General features: G+C 41.2%; 2 protein-coding genes across 3 annotated transcripts in view; both read right to left on the bottom strand.

Annotated features, from left to right (window-relative positions):
• Positions 1-19,262, bottom strand: part of MTARC1 (mitochondrial amidoxime reducing component 1) — a 590,200-nt gene that overhangs the window by 410,713 nt on the left and 160,225 nt on the right. The gene's annotated exons all lie outside the window — the stretch shown is intronic.
• Positions 18,884-19,262, bottom strand: part of HLX (H2.0 like homeobox) — a 6,765-nt gene continuing 6,386 nt past the window's right edge. For both annotated transcript variants that reach the window (XM_068129591.2, XM_068129593.2), the window contains exon 4: positions 18,884-19,262. This exon is cut by the window's right edge and continues 29 nt beyond it. In XM_068129591.2, coding sequence (XP_067985692.1) covers positions 18,962-19,262 — 301 coding nt within the window. In that variant the 3' untranslated portion in view covers positions 18,884-18,961.

The raw sequence follows: 19,262 nt of genomic DNA, 5'->3' as shown, positions 1-19,262 counted from the left end.
CTTTCACCGTTCAGAAGATTAGCGCGTGCAGACAAACAAACAAACAAAAACTTTCTTTTATATATATAGATAATAGATTAAAGATAGATTAACTATATAACCTGCAAGGTGCATGGTGCTGTGAAGCGATTTATCATTTAATAAATTATATAACCTGCAATGTGCATGGTGTTGCTAAGTGATTTGTAATATAATTAATTATATAACCTGCAATGTGCATGGTGCTCCGAAGCGATTTATTATATAATTATATAACGTGCAATGTGCATGGTGCTCCTGAGCAATTTATTATATAAATATTGTTATGTCGGTGGGGTAGTGATATGTCGAGCCAGATAGATCTGTGTAGGTAACTTGCTTCGTCTGTCATGGTAAGGAATCTACCTTGTAATAAGTTTCATGTGTAGGCGTTTTGTCGGTTAAGAGTATACCTGTGAGCATACCAGGATGTTCGAGTGATAAGTAGAGTTAGGGATTAAAGAGTAGCACCCCTGTGTGTCTCACCTGGTCAGCCAAACCTTTGTCCCTTATGGCAATGCACACCTGTAGACACCATAGATAGGTCCCTAGCGCAACACTAAATGATTCCCTTCCCCTGACATGACTTCGGAAGAAAACCAGGCCAGGACACCGCCGCATAGCCGCTGCCAATTACACCTCCGACAGGCCTATCCACCTTGAGTGCCACACGCTATGACCACGGAACAGGGGAGAGAGTTGGGTTGGCGCGGTAGGCATGAACCTCCAGCCGGCTAGTCAGTGGAGGGCACTGATTGGGTAGCGCACCAAGGCTGATGTGACGTCACCAGCAAGGTTATTTAAGAGAGCGCCGAACGCCATTGAAAGAGTGAGAGAGAGAGAGTGAGAGTGAGAGTGAGAGTGAGAGAGAGTGAGAGAGAGTGAGAGTGAGAGTGAGAGTGAGTTGGTCTGGAGACAGAGAGGGAGAGAGAGAGTGAAGTTGGATTTGCGCTTGGCTTGGAGCAGCAGCAAACTTGGGATACGCAGTTGGTCTGGAGAGTCTCTCGTGGTTCGCACTCTTGTTTGCACTCTGGGTGCTTGGACATTTCCTCTGCTCTTCTTCGTATGGCGCAGCCCGAGTTGAGTTGAGATATAGCCCGAGTGAGTTCGCTTGCTTCTTGCACGTTTGCTTCGGGAGAGCTGACTGGGACATGACAGGCCGATCGTGTATGAAGATCGACCTTGCTTGGAGCCGCTAGCCTGCGTTGGACGCACGGTGCTTTTCCTGCTGTGGTACCTCGTGGTGCTTGGAGCGAGGCCTGGTGGTGCTCGGAGAGGGCCGCCGAATGGCGCCGTGTTGGACGGCAAACAATACAAGACGACGGACAGATAAGCTCACACCACATTTCACAATTACATGACGTGTTCTTTTCCTTAATTCATATTCCCTCGTCTCGTTTCTGAAATCTGTCATGTGGGGACGTCCCGATGAGGATATTTATTACCGGCGCGTGCTTTTCCCTGTCCCGATTTTCTTTGCAATAAACCCTTGCATTATTTTCCTTTCCCATTCAAAACCTGTGCCCGCTTGAGTTAATCCCTCTACAGGATCGGAGTGTTCGCAGCTAAGCGCTTGCGCAGCTTCCATTTTCCTCCTTCCTCCCATGGAGCCTCCCATGGAGCCTCCCATAAGCCTTCCATTTTCCTCCTCCTTCCTCCAATAAACCCTTGCACATATAGTAAAATCCGTGTTTGGTTGTTGCCTCCGAATAAACCGTTTAGGCCTATCTGCGACCTTCTGGTGTTAACCGGGAGTCGCATGACAATATATAACCTGCAATGTGCATGGTGCTCCTGAGCGATTTATTATATAATTATATAACATGCAATGTGCATGGTGCTCCTGAGCGATTAACTATACAATTAATTATATAACCTGCAATGGGCATGGTGCTCCTGGGTGATGTATTGTATAATTAATTATATGACCTGCAATGTGCATGGTGCTCCTGAGCTATTTATTATATAATTAATTATATAACCTGCAATGTGCATGGTGCTCCTGAGCTATTTATTATATAATTAATTATATAACCTGCAATGTGCATGGTGCTCCTAAGCGATTTATTATATAATTATATAACATGCAATGTGCATGGTGCTCCTGAGCGATTTATTATATAATTATATAACATGCAATGTGCATGGTGCTCCTGAGCGATTTACTATATAATTAATCATATAACCTGCAATGTGCATGGTGCTCCTGAGCGATTTATTGTATAATTCATTACATTAACCTGCAATGTGCATAGTGCTCCTCAGCGATTTATTATATAATTAATTATATAACCTGCAATGTGCATGGTGCTCCTGAGCTATTTATTATATAATTAATGATATAACCTGCAATGTGCATGGTGCTCTTGAGCTATTTATTATACAATTAATTATATGACCTGCAATGTGCATGGTGCTCCTGAGCGATTTATTATATAATTAATTATATAACCTGCAATGTGCATGGTGCTCCTTCGTGATTTATTATATAATTAATTATATAACCTGCAATGTCCATAGTGCTCGTGAGCGATTTATTACATAATTAATTATATAACTTGCAATGTGCACGGTGCTCCTGAGCTATTTATTATATAATTAATGATATAACCTGCAATGTGCATGGTGCTCTTGAGCTATTTATTATATAATTAATTATATGACCTGCAATGTGCATGGTGCTCCTGAGCGATTTATTACATAATTAATTATATAACTTGCAATGTGCATGGTGCTCCTGAGCTATTTATTATATAATTAATTATATGACCTGCAATGTGCATGGTGCTCCTGAGCTATTTATTATATAATTAATTATATGACCTGCAATGTGCATGGTGCTCCTGAACTATTTATTATATAATTAATGATGTAACCTGCAATGTGCATGGTGCTCCTGAGCTATTTATTATATAATTAATTATATGACTTGCAATGTGCAATGTGCATGGTGCTCTTGAGCTATTTATTATATAATTAATTATATGACATGCAATGGCCATAGTGCTCCTGAGCGATTTATTATATAATTAATTATATAACCTGCAATGTGCATGGTGCTCCTTAGCGATTTATTATATAATTAATTATATAACCTACAATGTCCATCGTGCTCCTGAGCGATTTATTATATAATTAATTATATAACCTGCAATGTGCATGGTGCTCCTGAGAGATTTATTATATAATTATATGACCTGCAATGGGCATGGTGCTCTTGAGTGATTTATTATATAATTAATGATATAACCTGCAATGTGCATGGTGCTCTTGAGCTATTTATTATATAATTAATTATATAACCTGCAATGTGCATAGTGCTCCTGAGCGATTTTACATATGTCGTTTTATAGTTCCAGCATGGGCAAGCAGTCGCGTTTTCCCCTCGACTATGGCAATGTAGCCATAATCGATGTTCCATATGCAAATATATACCCTGATTTCCAACGAGGCGTCTGGATTGCGACTTACTATCGGGCTTGTTGAGAACCCTTTGAATGTGCAGTATTTGCTTTTTGGTCGATTTAACGACGAGACAGGAACTCGCTGTGTACGTACGCGCGTGCCAGGTCAACCCATTGTGACGTCACAATTGTCTCCGTGAGACCTGCTCCGAGGAAGTGTAAAAGACATGGCCTTTTATTGCTCTCGGTAAAGACAATATTATTTCACAACAACCGGCCAGAAGTCCACGTTCGGAATACACATTGCGTGACAATCCCGGCATGAGGAAGTCGAAGGGGGATGCGAAAGCAATGTCGCCTTCTCATCCAGAACGCTGCGTGTAAAAAGTGAAACAATTGAGGTTTCACGTTCACCGTAAATGTCACGAAATGTCTGATATCAGTGTTGGCTCATTTCATCGTGCACATGTACAACTCGTTCGTTAACCAAAGGAAAGCAGTAATTCACCAAGCGCCTTCATAAGCGGGTCGAGTTTCTAAATTGCACATCATTTCCTTTGGTTCTAATTTTGTGAACAAGCACGAAAAGGGGAAGCACGAAAAGTTTTTTGTGATTAATGTTCGCTCTTTCACGAGCCTCGACCTTGTATACAAAAAAAAGAAAAAAGGAACAGGTTACCACTTCACCAGACACGCTACAGGTGTATATTCATCAGTCACAAACTCATGGGGGTCATCGATGTCCCTATTATGTAATGCACATGGGTGTGTGGGTTGATCGAGCGTTGCAGGTGAGAGATTGGTGTGTTCACGAAGGAAGATGTAATCATTGGGGGTGCGAGAGGGGGCTTTGGCAGAGCATTGCAGAGGGAGGATGGATGGTGGTGTTTAAAATTGCATGATATAATACAAAGATGGCCCCTCGTAAAGTTGTACAAACTGTTTCGCCATAAATTCACTCAAAACTTGACCATATAAGAATGTTAATGTATCAAATAAAAAGTAAAGTGAATGCAGATACTCGCCGTGCTTTGTCGTGATAACTTTTGTATGAAGTTTTCCTTCCAAAGTTTACCCCGGGAGGAAAGTTGCCCCAACGGCCCTGAAGGGTAAACGAGCTCACGAATGACTTCCATAAGCGGAGGCCGACATGACCGAGGGGTTCTTCGTGCCAGGTGATCTTCCCATCGCCGAGACTTTAATGGGTTTCTCGCAGGGCAGGCGAGTGTAAGACCATCCGCCCGGCGGAAAGCAAATCCGCCTCTTGGGAGAAGGATCTCTTTCTGCTAAACAGGAAGGTTTGGCCGGCCGTCGATGAAAGAATAAGTTTGCTGCTCTGTTCATTAGTACCGTGCGAACCTAGTCAAGGCAGACGGTTCTTTGGTCGCTCTAATGGACTTCGCTTAAACAGTGGAGATGTTACGCCGACGACATATGATGTCTTTTCTTTGTTTGTTTCTTTCACATTTCTAAACCCTTTGGTCAATTAGCTTGTTCTTTTCACCTAACCAACTCATTCACCTCGTTTCGTCATAAGTCGTCCATAACTTTTTTAAACATCATGTGATATATCGGTTATAGCCCGATCCCTCAATGGTGAAGAATCACTTGAAAATTAAATAATTATCGTAACCGAATCCATATTCAGATCTTCACCAAAATCGAATCGATTCGTCCTCGTCTCAGACCTGATCGGTCCACCGAGTTTCGGCTAAATCCGTCCAAAACTTTTTGAGATATCGTGCTATGTATCGCTTTTTGCCCGATCCCTCAATGGTGAAGAATCGCTTTAAAAATTAAATAATTCTCGTAACCGAATCCATATTCAGATCTTCACCAAAATCGAATCGATTCGTCCTCGTCTCAGACCTGATCGGTCCACCGAGTTTCGGCTAAATCCGTCCAAAACTTTTTGAGATATCGTGCTATGTATCGCTTTTCGCCCGATCCCTCAATGGTGAAGAATCGCTTTAAAAATTAAATAATTCTCGTAACCGAATCCATATTCAGATCTTCACCAAAATCGAATCGATTAATCGTTGTCACACACACAACAACTCTTCCAGATTTCGTCCAAATCCGTCCATAACTTTTTGAGATGTCCTGCAATATATCGTTTTTGGCTCTATCTCCCAATGGTGAAGAATCACGTAAAACAATTCTAGTTGCCGGATCCGAATCTTCACCAAAATCTAATCGTTTCGTCTGTGTCACATACGCTACTTCTCTGCCAAATTTCGTCCGAATCCGTCCACAACTTTTGGAGACATCTTGCTCACAGGCAGACCGACAAACAAACAAACAGACATGGGTGAAAACATAACCTCCATCCATCTTTGGTGGCGAAGGTAAAAAGTACCCAGGAATGGTTCAACACAAAACACTGGACTGTTCTGAAGTGATCAGCAATGAGTCCAGATCTAAATCCCATTGAACACCTGTGGGGAGATCTGAAAACAGCAGTTGGGAGAAGGCACCCTTCAAATCTGGGAGAACTGGAGCAGTTTGCACAAGAAGAGTGGCTAACCTGCCAGTAGAGAGGAGAGAAGCAGTAGAGAAGCTCATTCATGGCTATAGGAAGCGCTCGACTGCAGTTATTTTGTCCAAATTCTGTGCTACCAAATATTAAGTCTCGGGTGTCAATAATTTTGTCAATGCCATTTATTTTTATTTTCTGATTTAAAAGGATATATTAATTTCTGAACCAAAAACAAAGGTTCTGTAATATTAACAGTGAAATAAAGAATTGTGGAGACCAAATACTTTTGTCAATTTCAACTTATTTTTAGGGAAAATTGTGAGTTATTTGAAAAAAGTGCAAGGGTGCCAATATTTTTGGCCACGACTGTATACAGTGCCCTCTATTGGTATTGGAAGAGTGAAGTCAAATTTGTTATTATTGCTATATTCTCAAGAAATTTGGATTTGAGATGAAAAGATGAATATGAGGCAAGAGTACACAAGGTGAGTTTTTTAATTTCTTGGTATTTCTATGCAAATATGTTTTACCATTGTAGAACAATAACACCTTTTTATGTGCTCTCCCCCCATTTTAGGTAAGCATCACCTTTTTTAGTAAGTCACTTACTTCATAGTGTATGTGGGTGTGTTTCACACAAAATAAATTAAATCACACAAGACATGTCGGGGTTTTTGTTAATAAATAATTAATATGTATAATTTATTTCGAAAATATTTTAATGTACTCTTGTTGCCTCTGCTACAGAATATATATATATATATATATATATATATATATATATATATATATATATATATATATATATATATATATGTGCCATCGATGGATTTGTGCTATCGACCAATCGCTCTGCGCTATCAATGGATCCATCGTTTACGCAGGCATTGGTAGATGGCGCAGGCATCGATCGATCATAACAGTACCACATACCAGTGGTAAGCTCGGCCGCCCTAATTAAAAGATAAGTTTGGTGCATAGCCGAGGGCGCATCCCCTGATTGGAAAGCCACGTGGCTCAGGTAAACAGTGGTCAGACAGAAAACCCTGGGACCACGTTGTAGACAAATTGGCGCTCACAGTTATTCGTGATCTGTGGCCTCAAGCCCGGTAAGTCCATGGTGAACTGAGGATCCCCCTCATCGTAGATCCGGAACCCGTGACAACATACTTTTTCGGTAGATCGATGACAAAAAAAAATCTCAATGTTATCCATTTTAAATTCGGGGTGTAACACAACAAATTGTTAAAAAGTCAAGGGGCGTGATACGTTCTTTTGTTTTAGGTTCTGAGGCATACTTTTCAAGAAGTAGGTTGCTGAGTTTGGACCAAATTCAAATGACAATTTTATGCCTTTTGCACGTCCACATGAGCGTTACTTGTTTTTACATTCCCTGTTACATTAACATATTGTTTTATGATTGAAAGTGTACCGTCGCTTTAAAATCCTTCCACAATGAGGCAAAATGCTAAGGGCTCTTAAACCAGAGAGATGTTTACTGTCTGTCGTTTCATTGGAGCAAAAAAACATTATCATGGAGGATGTATCAGAAAGTCCATGACCTAATATGAAGTAAATCATTTAAATAAGGTTGATCATTCATGAAGTTGATGTCAAAGATAATTTGAGTGATTTCTTTATCTATTTAGTCAGGTCATTAACTTACTGATCATCACCCCTCTCCCCACCCCAACAATCAAATCGTAGAGAACAATAAACAGAGGCAAATTAAGTTACAAGATGGTTGTTTTTCATCCAAATCACACTTTCTGACCACTAATGTGACTCGTGAATGAAAAATTATAGGAGTGAAGGAAGCGGACGCAGGGAGGCATGCCGATGTCACACCATGAGACAAGGTAAGACCATACATTACGTTAGTGTGTCTGTTGTGCAGACACTGCGTTTATCTCAAAGTGACATTTAGATGGGTAAGTAACTGGGTTATATATCCCTCTTTCAAACACACTAAATAACAGGGATCGCCGAGTGCTTGCCTGGGAAAGTGAGTGATCAGTGTGCATCGTATGTGAGCTCCGGCTGAGCTGATTTATCATCTGCAGACGAGACACGGCTCCACCTGTATAAACTCGCTCCATAAAATAGACATTTTACGTCTTCTTTGCTTCTCTGGTCTTTTCATCTCCGCAAGAAGTATTGGAATGCTAATTGTGGAAAAAGTCGAGCTCATTACACTTTATATTATACTTGCAGATTGAAATGTCACATTTACATTAAAGCATGATATGTACCACACATTATGTGGCATTTTCTATTGATATTCTAGTTATTTGTGTTTTGGAACTCGTGTGTGTGTGTGTGTGTGTGTGTGTGTGTGTGTGTGTGTGTGTGTGTGTGTGTGTGTGTGTGTATAAGATATGAGATGAACAAAAGATTAACATGAACTAAAACACATGTCACTGTAAAACATGAGTATTTCTACTTGATGAACATTCAGTTTTTTATTATTTTCTGTCAAAATTTGATGTAAAGAACAGTTATTTTAACATAGTGTGAATGTGCATGACTAGCATGCGGCTAACGGTGTGATGCATGCATGTTGTAAGTCCCGAGGCAGGGTGAGGGGCATGCAAACCAAGCTCCGTCTCACACGTGTGCTGAGGTGTGTTCACCGAGCGGTATATACAACTGGAGCGCAGCTGCAGCACGTACTCACAGGGCAAGCAGCCGCCATCTTGGAATACCCTTCCCTCGCTAGATCGCGAGAAGTACAGACATAGCTGAGAGTGTGATAAGCATGAATGCATATGAACTTTATCGGGTTCCGTTGATAGATTGATTCACATTTGTTTTCCTCCTTTGTTTGTTTTCCTTCGGAGTCTTGTAATAGAGCCACGGAGGCGACTGACTATGCCGAGTATGATTTTAGTAAGTCAGAAGCGTCAAGTTGAGTTGGTCTGCAAGAATAACTGAGTTTCAGTGCTGCAATAAAATGGAATGAGAATGTGTGTGTGTGTGTGTGTGTGTGTGTGTGTGTGCGTGGGGGGGGGGGGGGGGGGTGGGGGTTAAACTGCAAGTTGATAATCATCCAGAAGCAATTTCCGCTGTGAGTGTCTTTTTTTAAGCATTAATAAAGAAAAAGCAATATGAAACCTGCATATGGAGTTAAAAAGCAATGATACGCACACACACATACACACACGGATACTTTGACAACTGGGAGACCCTGTTCCACTTCCTGAAACCCGCATATGGAGATGTACCAACCAACGACACACACAATAACTCAATATCACTGTGACACACTTCACTGGTCATCAAATACTACAAAGTTGAAACTTCACCGCTGAGAGCCAAATCATAATAATAATAATAATAATAATAATAATAATAATAATAACATCGTTAAACATTTCAAAATGTTATTTAATATAAAATAAAGTTTCCTTACTATAATTAAAAGTTAATATAAAATAAAGTGAAAAGTGATGCTTTTGGTCACTTTCACCTCTCAGGAATGTCTGTGATTGGAGCTGAATGCAAAACAGAACAATGAACATAAACATCTTTTTACCTGAAACCCGTGATCTGAACAGCCTACCTGGACAATGGTAATCCAAGATGGAGGTAATGACTAATGACTAATCGCTGGTGCTAATTGCTACCTACATATGACCACAGCGGGGATTGATCCAGTTATACAGCTCAGTCGGTGTGTTCCATTACCAAGCAGCTTGTAGAGCAAGTGGCCAGAGAAAAACGCCACAAGGTAGAACGAACCTTCAAACTGCCATATATACACCTTCCCAAAGTGGGAACAGACGATAAAACGGGAATTCCTCTGGATTTTTTGCAGTCAAGTGAACTCTAAAGCAACGTAGGCAAAGCGAATGTGAAAATAACATGAAGTCCTCTTACTCGTGATACAATTGAGGGTACTGGAGCTTGTGCGTGAGGGTACTTGTGCACCGTTACCTGAAACGGTGAAACACGCTACACGGAACATGTTTCCGAAGATAATTTGCATCACACGAACTTCGGAACTCCTGATGAGGAGCAAATGAAGTCACTACAACCTTCATCGTATGACCTGTAGTCCTCTTGGCAGGTCTAGTTGATTGACATTGCATAATGATAAGTAATGACCGAACACATCGACGATTTTGACAAGTGGCACGGGTCGCGTTTTGGTGGCCAAACGGAGGTTTTGGTGGCATTTGGCACCCGGGCCAGTGCTTATTTCGAACCCTGATATATATATATATATATATACCATCACAATCACATACATTATGTATACAACAACCCCCCTGCCAAAAAAGGCTGTATACAGCAACCAAAAAAGCTACACAAGGTAATCGCTTTTCTGTTTCAAACCCCACCGCGGTTCCTCTACAGCTGCAGACATTCACAAGTGGCACATACATGATAATCCCAATGCTTCCCACAACCATCAGCCGTCACACTCGTTTCACCGTTTATTAGAAACGTGCTTTGAGGCTCCCAAACGTGTATCATGTGCAATGCACACATCATTCGTCATATAAATATCAAGGCCCAATCACGTCTCTCATCCGTAATTGGAGAAAACAACCAACCAATCAGCTCTCACCTTGTCAATTATCCCAGCCTGCGGCTAGGACTCGAGAGATAACAACCCCTCCCCTCCCCTCCTGCCCCCCACCCCCCTCACCCTTCCAGCCCCCCACCCCCCTCACCTTTCCAGCCAAAGAAAGGAATAAAGGGAGTAAAGCTGCATGCACAAAGTAAGCCCTTTGACGTTTCAAACGCAACCTAAGGTCATCTACAACTGCACACATTCACAAGTATCACATGCATGAGAATCCCAATATTCAGGTCGTTCCTCTGAAAATAAAGGAAAACTATCTGAGAAGGCATATTGGCTCTGAATGGGCAGACGTGTAGAACATTCGATGGAAATCAACAGAACATCGATTCAAGTGTGATAATCGCAGTGGGAAACACGAAGCTGACATTTCAGGTGCTATAACCCTGTCTTGTTCTGATGAAGGGCTAGCACTCAAAACATCAGCTTCACCTCGATTGCCGAGGTGGTCAGCATACCTGGATCAATGTTCTGTTGACTCGAAACGTTTTTTAAGGTTTATTCGGCACAAAGTACTTGTTGTTGGTGCATGTTGGTCACAGGTGCAACACCCTCTCAGCATCATCCATGCTGGATACCTCTACAGATCAACCTACAAAATCAATGATGACCTTAATTGGTCCCAATAGAATAGCAGCACCAACAGCAACTCTCCCACACCTCTCCCACACCTCTTCAGCCCCTCTGAACTGCATGTCCATTTTCATGAAGGAATGTCATTGCTCTGTAGACACACATACAGACACACCTGGCAAGGGTCAACCTTTTAAGGGTGTGTGTGTGTGTGTGTGTGTCTGTGTGCGCGTGTGCATGTGTGCGCGTGTGCATGTGTAGGTGAGAAGGAGGTTAATGAGTCTATGTGCTCTACTTACATGGCCTGTTACCCCTCCTCAGCAATTTTCCAAGCCCCTTCCACATTAGAACGCGTGCATGAGTGAAGGCGGTGAAACTACACCCCGCCTCACATAGTCAGGCCAAGTTGACATTGTCCAGGCAGAGTATTTGGCCATACAGTCCCAAGCCAGTGTGGGGTTCTTGATGGATGACATGAATTATCACGAAGGTCTGCAGTGCATGGCGTTAAGTCGTTGATGTGAAGATTAGATACCCCTGCTTAAATACTGTGCACACATAACAGGGCTGCATGTGCATCGTAAGAGTAAATGATTTTGTACTGCCAATTCCGTTCAGCAGAAAAACGCCTCTGGCAAATTGCACCATAAGCGAATGGACAACACATTGGTTCCACCATAATCTATGGGCACCGAGTAACACCCCTCCTTCCGCAACTTTTTGTCGTCCGTCTTTAACATGTATAACCACCATGAGGCCAATAACTCCGTAACTTTACGATATCCAACACGTCCCAAAACCATCTTCGGGAAAAACTCACCCAGCTGGGCAGTGCCACGTAAACCCCTCTCCGGGGCGGCGCCGCTAGTTGCTATGGTTCGGCCGTGGAAGAATAACGTACAAACGCACAAACAAACAAACAAGAAAGACGTCATGCAAACAAATTTGAACATTTTGAACAAAATTTTGAACTAAACAAATTTGACAAAAAAATAATCGGTAGTTAAATTCAGTGACCTGATATGCATATCCTGTTCAAATGCCAAGTCAATCTGATGAAAATTGAAGATTTTAGAAATTTAAACTGTTGTTGACCTTTGGCATATGTTGACCTTTTGGCCGATGTTGACATCAAAAGTAATTGGTGGGTGAATTCAATGACCAAATATGAAAATCCTCTTCAAATTTAAGTGAACAGGATTAAAATTGACAATTTTATAGATTTGAAAAAGTTGTTGATATTTTGGCCTCTGTTAACCTATAGAAAAGAGACATAAAATGTCATAGCCCCCATGGTTTTAGTAATTTTGCTGTACGGAGTTAAAGGCTGCCAGTTGGCCATCTTTGGTCAGATTACAAAACAAAATCTTCTGTATATGTTTGCTCTCATGTATTGTCTTTTGCCAAGTTTGAACAAAATCGGTCCATGCATGTCGAGAAATGGTTGGGGACACGTTTAAGTAACAAAATGGCTGTCAATCGGCCATCTTGGATCTGGCCTCAACCAAGCTCAAGGAACCGGACACAGCCCTCTCCATTCCACAGATCTACCACTATCTCTACTGTTGATGTGATTCCCTCTCTGCCTCTCTCGTCTCCCACTCCCTTTATTACACGTTTTATGTGTTTTCTGTTTATGTCTGTGTTTTATGTGTTGCTCTTACACGAGCCTCGGTTTTGTATACAAAAAAAAATACAAAAAATCTCAAAAAAAATGACGTGTCAAGTTTGACCCGTCATCTGTCATTCATTTTCAGTGCCAAATTTGAACAAGATCGGTAAATGCATCTCCGATAAATGGTTGAGGAAATGTTCAACATCGGGTATTTTACAACTAAAATGGCCACTAGTCGGCCATCTTTGATTGCATCGCGAAACAAAATGATGTGCAAATGTATACCATCATGCATTGTCTTTGTGCCAAGTATGAACAAATTTGGTTCGTACATCTCCGAGATATGGTTGCGGACGGACGGATCTACGAGACCCAATCCATAAGCCCCCGTTTCAGACTAAGTCCAACGGGGGCAAATAAACATGCAGACAACTAGTTTGCATTTCCTGAGTTGATAAATAAATCTGCAGCCAAGTCCAATGTGGATTAATCTCTATATATAAAGGAGGAGTGTCTGTGTGTGTCTGTGTGTGTGTGTGTGTGTGTGTGTGTGTCTGTCTGGATGTCCGCTTATAACTCAAGAACTACACATCGGAAAAAAGTTTTAGACACAGATTCGGAATCAGCATAAAATCCCGGTGGTTTTAGGCTACGTTTTATTTTAATATCAATGGTTTAAAAAAACCGCGCCAGCTGCAATTCCATGGTGTAGTTTGTGGCGGCGCTAGACGTTCGGGGTGTATTGCAATGGTTTGTCGGGTTTGGCTGTGGGTCCAGAATAGCTCCCATTTCCTTATGTTCTTCCACTTTTATTTTGATTCTTCTGTTACAACGCCTTCCTTATCTACCTTATATCCCCCCCGACGAGGCCTCTACATAATTTCATGCGGCAGAATTTCGTGCATTTTGAGTGAAAGAAGTGAGAGGAAGTTGTAGGAGGAAGAAGAGGGGCGGTCACTGTGGAGGCTTCGATCGTGAGTGGAAATGGCGGGAATTGCGTTTGTATCGCAAAGTAAAGGATCTTCATTCATTTCTGAACTTGCATTGGTGGATTGTTATACATCTGCATTATTTTTCATTAAAAAACTTTATGTTGAACTTTAAGGCTCCAAGCACGGACTATATATTATATAGCCCTCATTGAGGTAAAAATAAAAGTAAAAAGCCTGCTATCACTTGCCAAGCTAGCCGTTCCCCCCTCCCCCTCCACTCCCCCTCTCCCCCTCCACTCCCCCTCTCCCTCCCCTCCCCCCTCCCACTCCCACTCCCCCTCCCCCTCCCCTCATCCCCCTCCCCCTCCCCCTCGTTATGTATACAGTATGTATGTGTGTATATATATGTATATGTATATATATATTATTTGCGAGTTTAATAAAGGGGAATACATTTGCACATGGGGCGAGTGTGCAAAAATCCCGACTCAACCCATGATATTCATACATTGTAATATATACACATATGTATGTGCTGTCACCCGATCTAGATAGGCATATTTCGACCTCGGTAAAGCGGAGCTGAAGGCATTCTCGTATGCATCACATTATGGGACGTAATATGCAAGGCCACGGAAATTCACAACGTACGTTTTTCCAGTAATACGATTAAGAACTGAAAGTTTTTATTGGTACATCGATCTTGCACGGTGAAAATAGTACGGTCCAATAAATGTCGAGGTATTTTTGTGAGGACTTGCCGAAAATGTTGTTGATTGCCATATTGTTCGCGAATATAAAGTCATAAATGAGCAAACTTAAATACCCAATGCATTTATGTCAGGGCTTTATAGTAGACAATGTTTAAGGTATTGCTGTCTCTTGTATACATTTAGTGTTTTATTTGAACGTACGGCAGGCTTTGAGGTCTAGAATGGCCGACCGGCCGAGAACTCAAATCCAGGCATGCAAAGTCCACGCTCCACCCTCTCCTGGCTGTGGAAATGACATACCTCCGTCCGAGCCAATGTGAGATGTGGGGCATGCATAGGTCACCTGAAGTACGAGGGTCACTTGCCGATTGTGCCGTTATTTCATGTTTAAACATCAATTATATTGAGAATTGAAAGTTTTTTTTAATTGTGAGTTTGACCTTCCGTATGTGCAAAATAATGTGGTGCAGAAATTTTCTGAGGAGTTGGCTCAATGGTTTGAAATTTTGTAAGTAGCAAACAAACAAATAAAGTTTTCCAATATTCAAATTATCCGTCGACATAGAACGACAAAAGCTATGTGAAAGATTAGTATTCTTCTCGATACAGAAAATGTATTATATACTTTCTAACAAATTAAATATACATATAAGTGTTGGTAAAGTGAATACGTTGGCATGCCTTAAAGTACTTACATAACTTGTTTCTAGAACATTCTGAAAACGTATAACAAACAGCCATAATGGACCACTATCTCATGTGGTTTTTTTTTTAATGAACGTATGCACAGAATGAACACGCTTGTTGGAAAGAATCACTTGGGTCAGTTTCAAGCCAACTGTTTAGAAAACAGTTTATCCTGAATTTAAATGATCTCTTTGCTCCTAAAAGTAATCGACGAGGTGCGTCTATAAATTTCCATTCCTGTTTGAAGCGAATGGTGCTAATTGGAGTGGTGCAGGGGTTATAGAGGTTAGGGAGAATGATGCCATCCAACGTCCCCTCCCAGAGTTCTCACCCACATCTATCCACCTCTCAAATATTGTCAGGGGTGAACATAAAATACATAGAGTGCGTCATATATAATTGTAATATCAAACGCAAAGGAATTCTATGCATGTAAGATACATGTCTGTACATGTGACATACAGTCCGGATAAAAGTGCTGATCAGCGTTATCCCAGCACAACGTAGTTGGAGGCACACACTCCAGATTTCCATGCAGATGCAGTCTGAGGCAACAGTACCGTATGGCTTGGTTTTCTGCACATGCATATCAAACAAACTTTTTTCCGTCAAATGAATAACATATTTCTTCAGACCTTTAATGACAAAATAAGTCAGTGATTTAATATTCAAACATGTGTGTGTTTTTATTTTGATGTACCAGACTCTTTCCAGAGCAAGCATCTGCGCTGTTGACGCAGTTTCTTGGCAAGGGCTACACTGGGTGGTTTGCCGTCGCCTTTCCAGTGTTGTTTGTCCGTGCTCTATCGTTTTTTAAGTGCTGAGCATCAAGCACAGAAGCAGCACGTACCATCTTTAAACTCACTGGTATGACTCGGCCGAGGTTTGAACCACCGACCTCCCAGACTCGGAGTGGCCGTGGTAACTATTACACCACCGAGTGTGGTTGCGTGTGATATCCATACACGATGAAGATATTGTATATGTATTACATATTGTATACATACACGCACCCCTCACATAAACAATGTTGGTAAACCTCAAGGTTTTAAACTTTTGTAACGTTTCATATGAAATATTTTGACCGATGCAAAACCAGGCCGAATGAAATTTGAGACAAAATAAAGTTGAAAGAAACAAGAGCAACCGGAATACTAACTGTTCCTGTTGCGCACGCCTAAGCAGAGGTAATGCTTTCAAAGCGAAGACAAATATGGAAGATATGCTCGTCTTGGTGTTTCTTTTTAGTGAGACGCACATTCTGTGAACAAAAGATAAATACATTGGGGGGGGGGGGGGGGGATTACATTGTCACTACATTATCTGCGAGGATTTGGCGTGACGTCGCAATGTTACAGCTCAAAGTGAATAATAAAATAAAAACTTAGCAACTGTCATGGCAAATTAGCTTGATTAGTAAATTCACTTTTATCTTGATTTTCAGCAATCTTTTTATTCTGATCATCTCGGGGCCAAATCAAACCTGTTTTGTTCTACCGTTTCCGCAGCCGATAATACATCACGCTTTTCTTTAACTCGCACAGCCAATTCATAGACTTAATTTATTTTTGGACCAATTGACAATATATTATTATTCCTATAAATGCTCTCACGGTGCAATCCGCACGATCTTCTTACTCATTCCGATATTCCACGTTCTTTATATTATTGGGAGCAATGCACGATCTTCATATTATTATATTACTTCGAGCAATCCAGGTTATTTATATTTTTACATTATTTGGGGCAATCCGTGATCTTTTTGATGTATTCGTAATATCAGTCCTTGACCCTTTTATTCTTCTACTCTCAAAGTGCGGCACTCTGCCCATACATTCAAAGAACAAACTGCGCGTATGCATTGTGAGGAAATTGCGTCCAGAACCCAACATGTGCTTTTGAATGACTGGCAAAATATATTTATCATTGTGACAGCAAAATATTTGCGAGTATTTAGTGTACTGTTGCAATGAATGTGAAAAAGATCAAAGGAAGGACATTTAAATTTGATCCAAACAGCGATGGTACGTCTTTTATATCCACTTTTACTAACAGCACGGATTAATGAAATGCAGACAATTCTTCATTTGTGGATTTACAAATCTGTGACTTTATGAACATAATGCAAGCATATCGAAATATAGTACAATTGTTATTTACCAAATGTTATACATTTACAAAATGCTGATGAGTGCGCTGTTTTAACACACACATATATACACATAAACATATGTATATATATATATATATATATATATATATATATATATATATATATATACAGTGAAACCTTGACTTACGAGTTTAATTCGTTCTGTGACCGAGCTCGTAACTCAATTTGCTCGTTTCTCAAATTAAATTTCCCCATTAAAATGCATTGAAATGCTATTAATCCGTTCCAGCCCGCCAAAAACCACACCAATTTTTTTTAAAATATACAGTATATATAAAAATATCTCGCGCTTTATATTTCACCTGTATGCAGCATGCAAGTTGGCAGGATGGCCTGGACTGGAGGTACGCACACTTGACTCTAAACTGTCCAGCCTGGGTTTGAATCCCGACCCAGCTATAACCTGTCATGTCGGTGTTTCACAGGCAGGGTGATTCATCAATGTGTGTACCGCTAAACTGGGCGCCCCGTTTGCGTCCCATTAGTTGTTGGATGTTAAGGATCTCACCGTGTCTTCCACAAAGAGAAGGCGAGCTATCGCCGGCACTCTGAACAAGTTGTGGCCTGGCATGCTCTTCTCCTCTGCCGTTATATACGTCCTCCTCGGCATCTTTTTCCAGAAGAGCCCTGTCTCGTCACAGTTGAAGATTTGCTGCGGGATGTATCCTTCGGCTTCTATCAGTTCGGCAAAAGTTATAATAAAATCTTCAGCTGCCTTCACATCCGAGCTTGCTGCCTCACCGTGCCCGACGACGGAGTGAATGCCGGTCCTCTTCTTAAAATTATCAAACCATCCCCGACTGGCTTTGAATGACTCTTCCGATGCCTCGTCCGTTGATGTTCCCGCCGTCTGCTGCACCAAATCCCCGTAAATGTCTCGTGCCTTCTCACAGATGATGCTCTCGGTCACGGTATCTCCTGCGAGCTGCTTCTCCGTCAACCACACAAACAACAACTTCTCCATCTCTTCATGGACAGAGGTCCGGAGCTTTGAAATAATCGTAACGCCCTTGGCTGGCGTTATAGCCTTTATCGACTCCTTCTGCTTCAAAATCGTACATATCGTAGAAGTACTACGATCGTACTGCCTCGCCAAATCGACAACATGCACACCTCGCTCATGTTTTTCGACGATTGCGTGTTTTATATCCAAGCACATCATCCTCCTCTTCTTCTCAGTACTGCCCTTGGCACTCAATTTCTTAGGACCCATGGTTAAAACTAAGAAATTTTCCAAAATAACCAAAATGCGAAAACAAAGCAGCAGCGATATACGGCAGAGATGCTTGCACGGCAAGATAACCACGTGACCGGAACCCACCTGGTGGCGGGTGGCGTAAGCTCGTAACTCAGATCTCGGCTCGCATCTCAAAGCAAAAAACCGCCCGAGCGACGGCTCGTATCTCGGAAAACTCGTAAGTTGGTGCACTCGTAAGTCAAGGTTTCACTGTATGTATATATATATATATATATATATATATATATATATATATTATACACACACACACACACACATATATATACACATATACAGCGATTCATATACAAAGCAGGAGAAAATAATTACAAACATACATATTAAACAAATGTTATTGCATGATTTCCAAGGCACACCCATATGTTATATATATATATATATATATATATATATATATATATATATATATATGAATATATATATATATATATATATATATATATATATATATATAATCATAATGGTTGTGAAAAAACAGGTCAGAATTGCCAAAAGACATTTTTTGAATAAAAACAATAACATTATAAATCCTCGCCCGAAGAGCTGGAGGCGGAATGCGTGTTCTCACTAACATCATCAAAAGGGGTAGAGTTTGGCTCAGATTGGGCCTTCACCTCTGCGCTCTGGGGGCCACTGTCCGGCCTGAGCGAGTGTGCAGTGGAAACATTGCTTTCTGCCTCAGAACAGCACTCCTCTGCACTCCCACCTTTGGAGGCTCTATCATTGTCCACGCTGCTCGAATCATCTTTGTTCTCGCTTCTGGTCTTTTCCTGATTATCTTTGTCCTTCTGAGCCTGGGCCTCCTTTGAGTGCCTCCATTTC

The sequence above is a fragment of the Myxine glutinosa genome, chromosome 9, assembly GCF_964187855.1.
Source record: "Myxine glutinosa chromosome 9, kmMyxGlut1.1, whole genome shotgun sequence".
NCBI classification, from domain to species: Eukaryota; Metazoa; Chordata; class Myxini; order Myxiniformes; family Myxinidae; genus Myxine; species Myxine glutinosa.
This window is presented reverse-complemented; position numbering and strand designations above follow the sequence as displayed.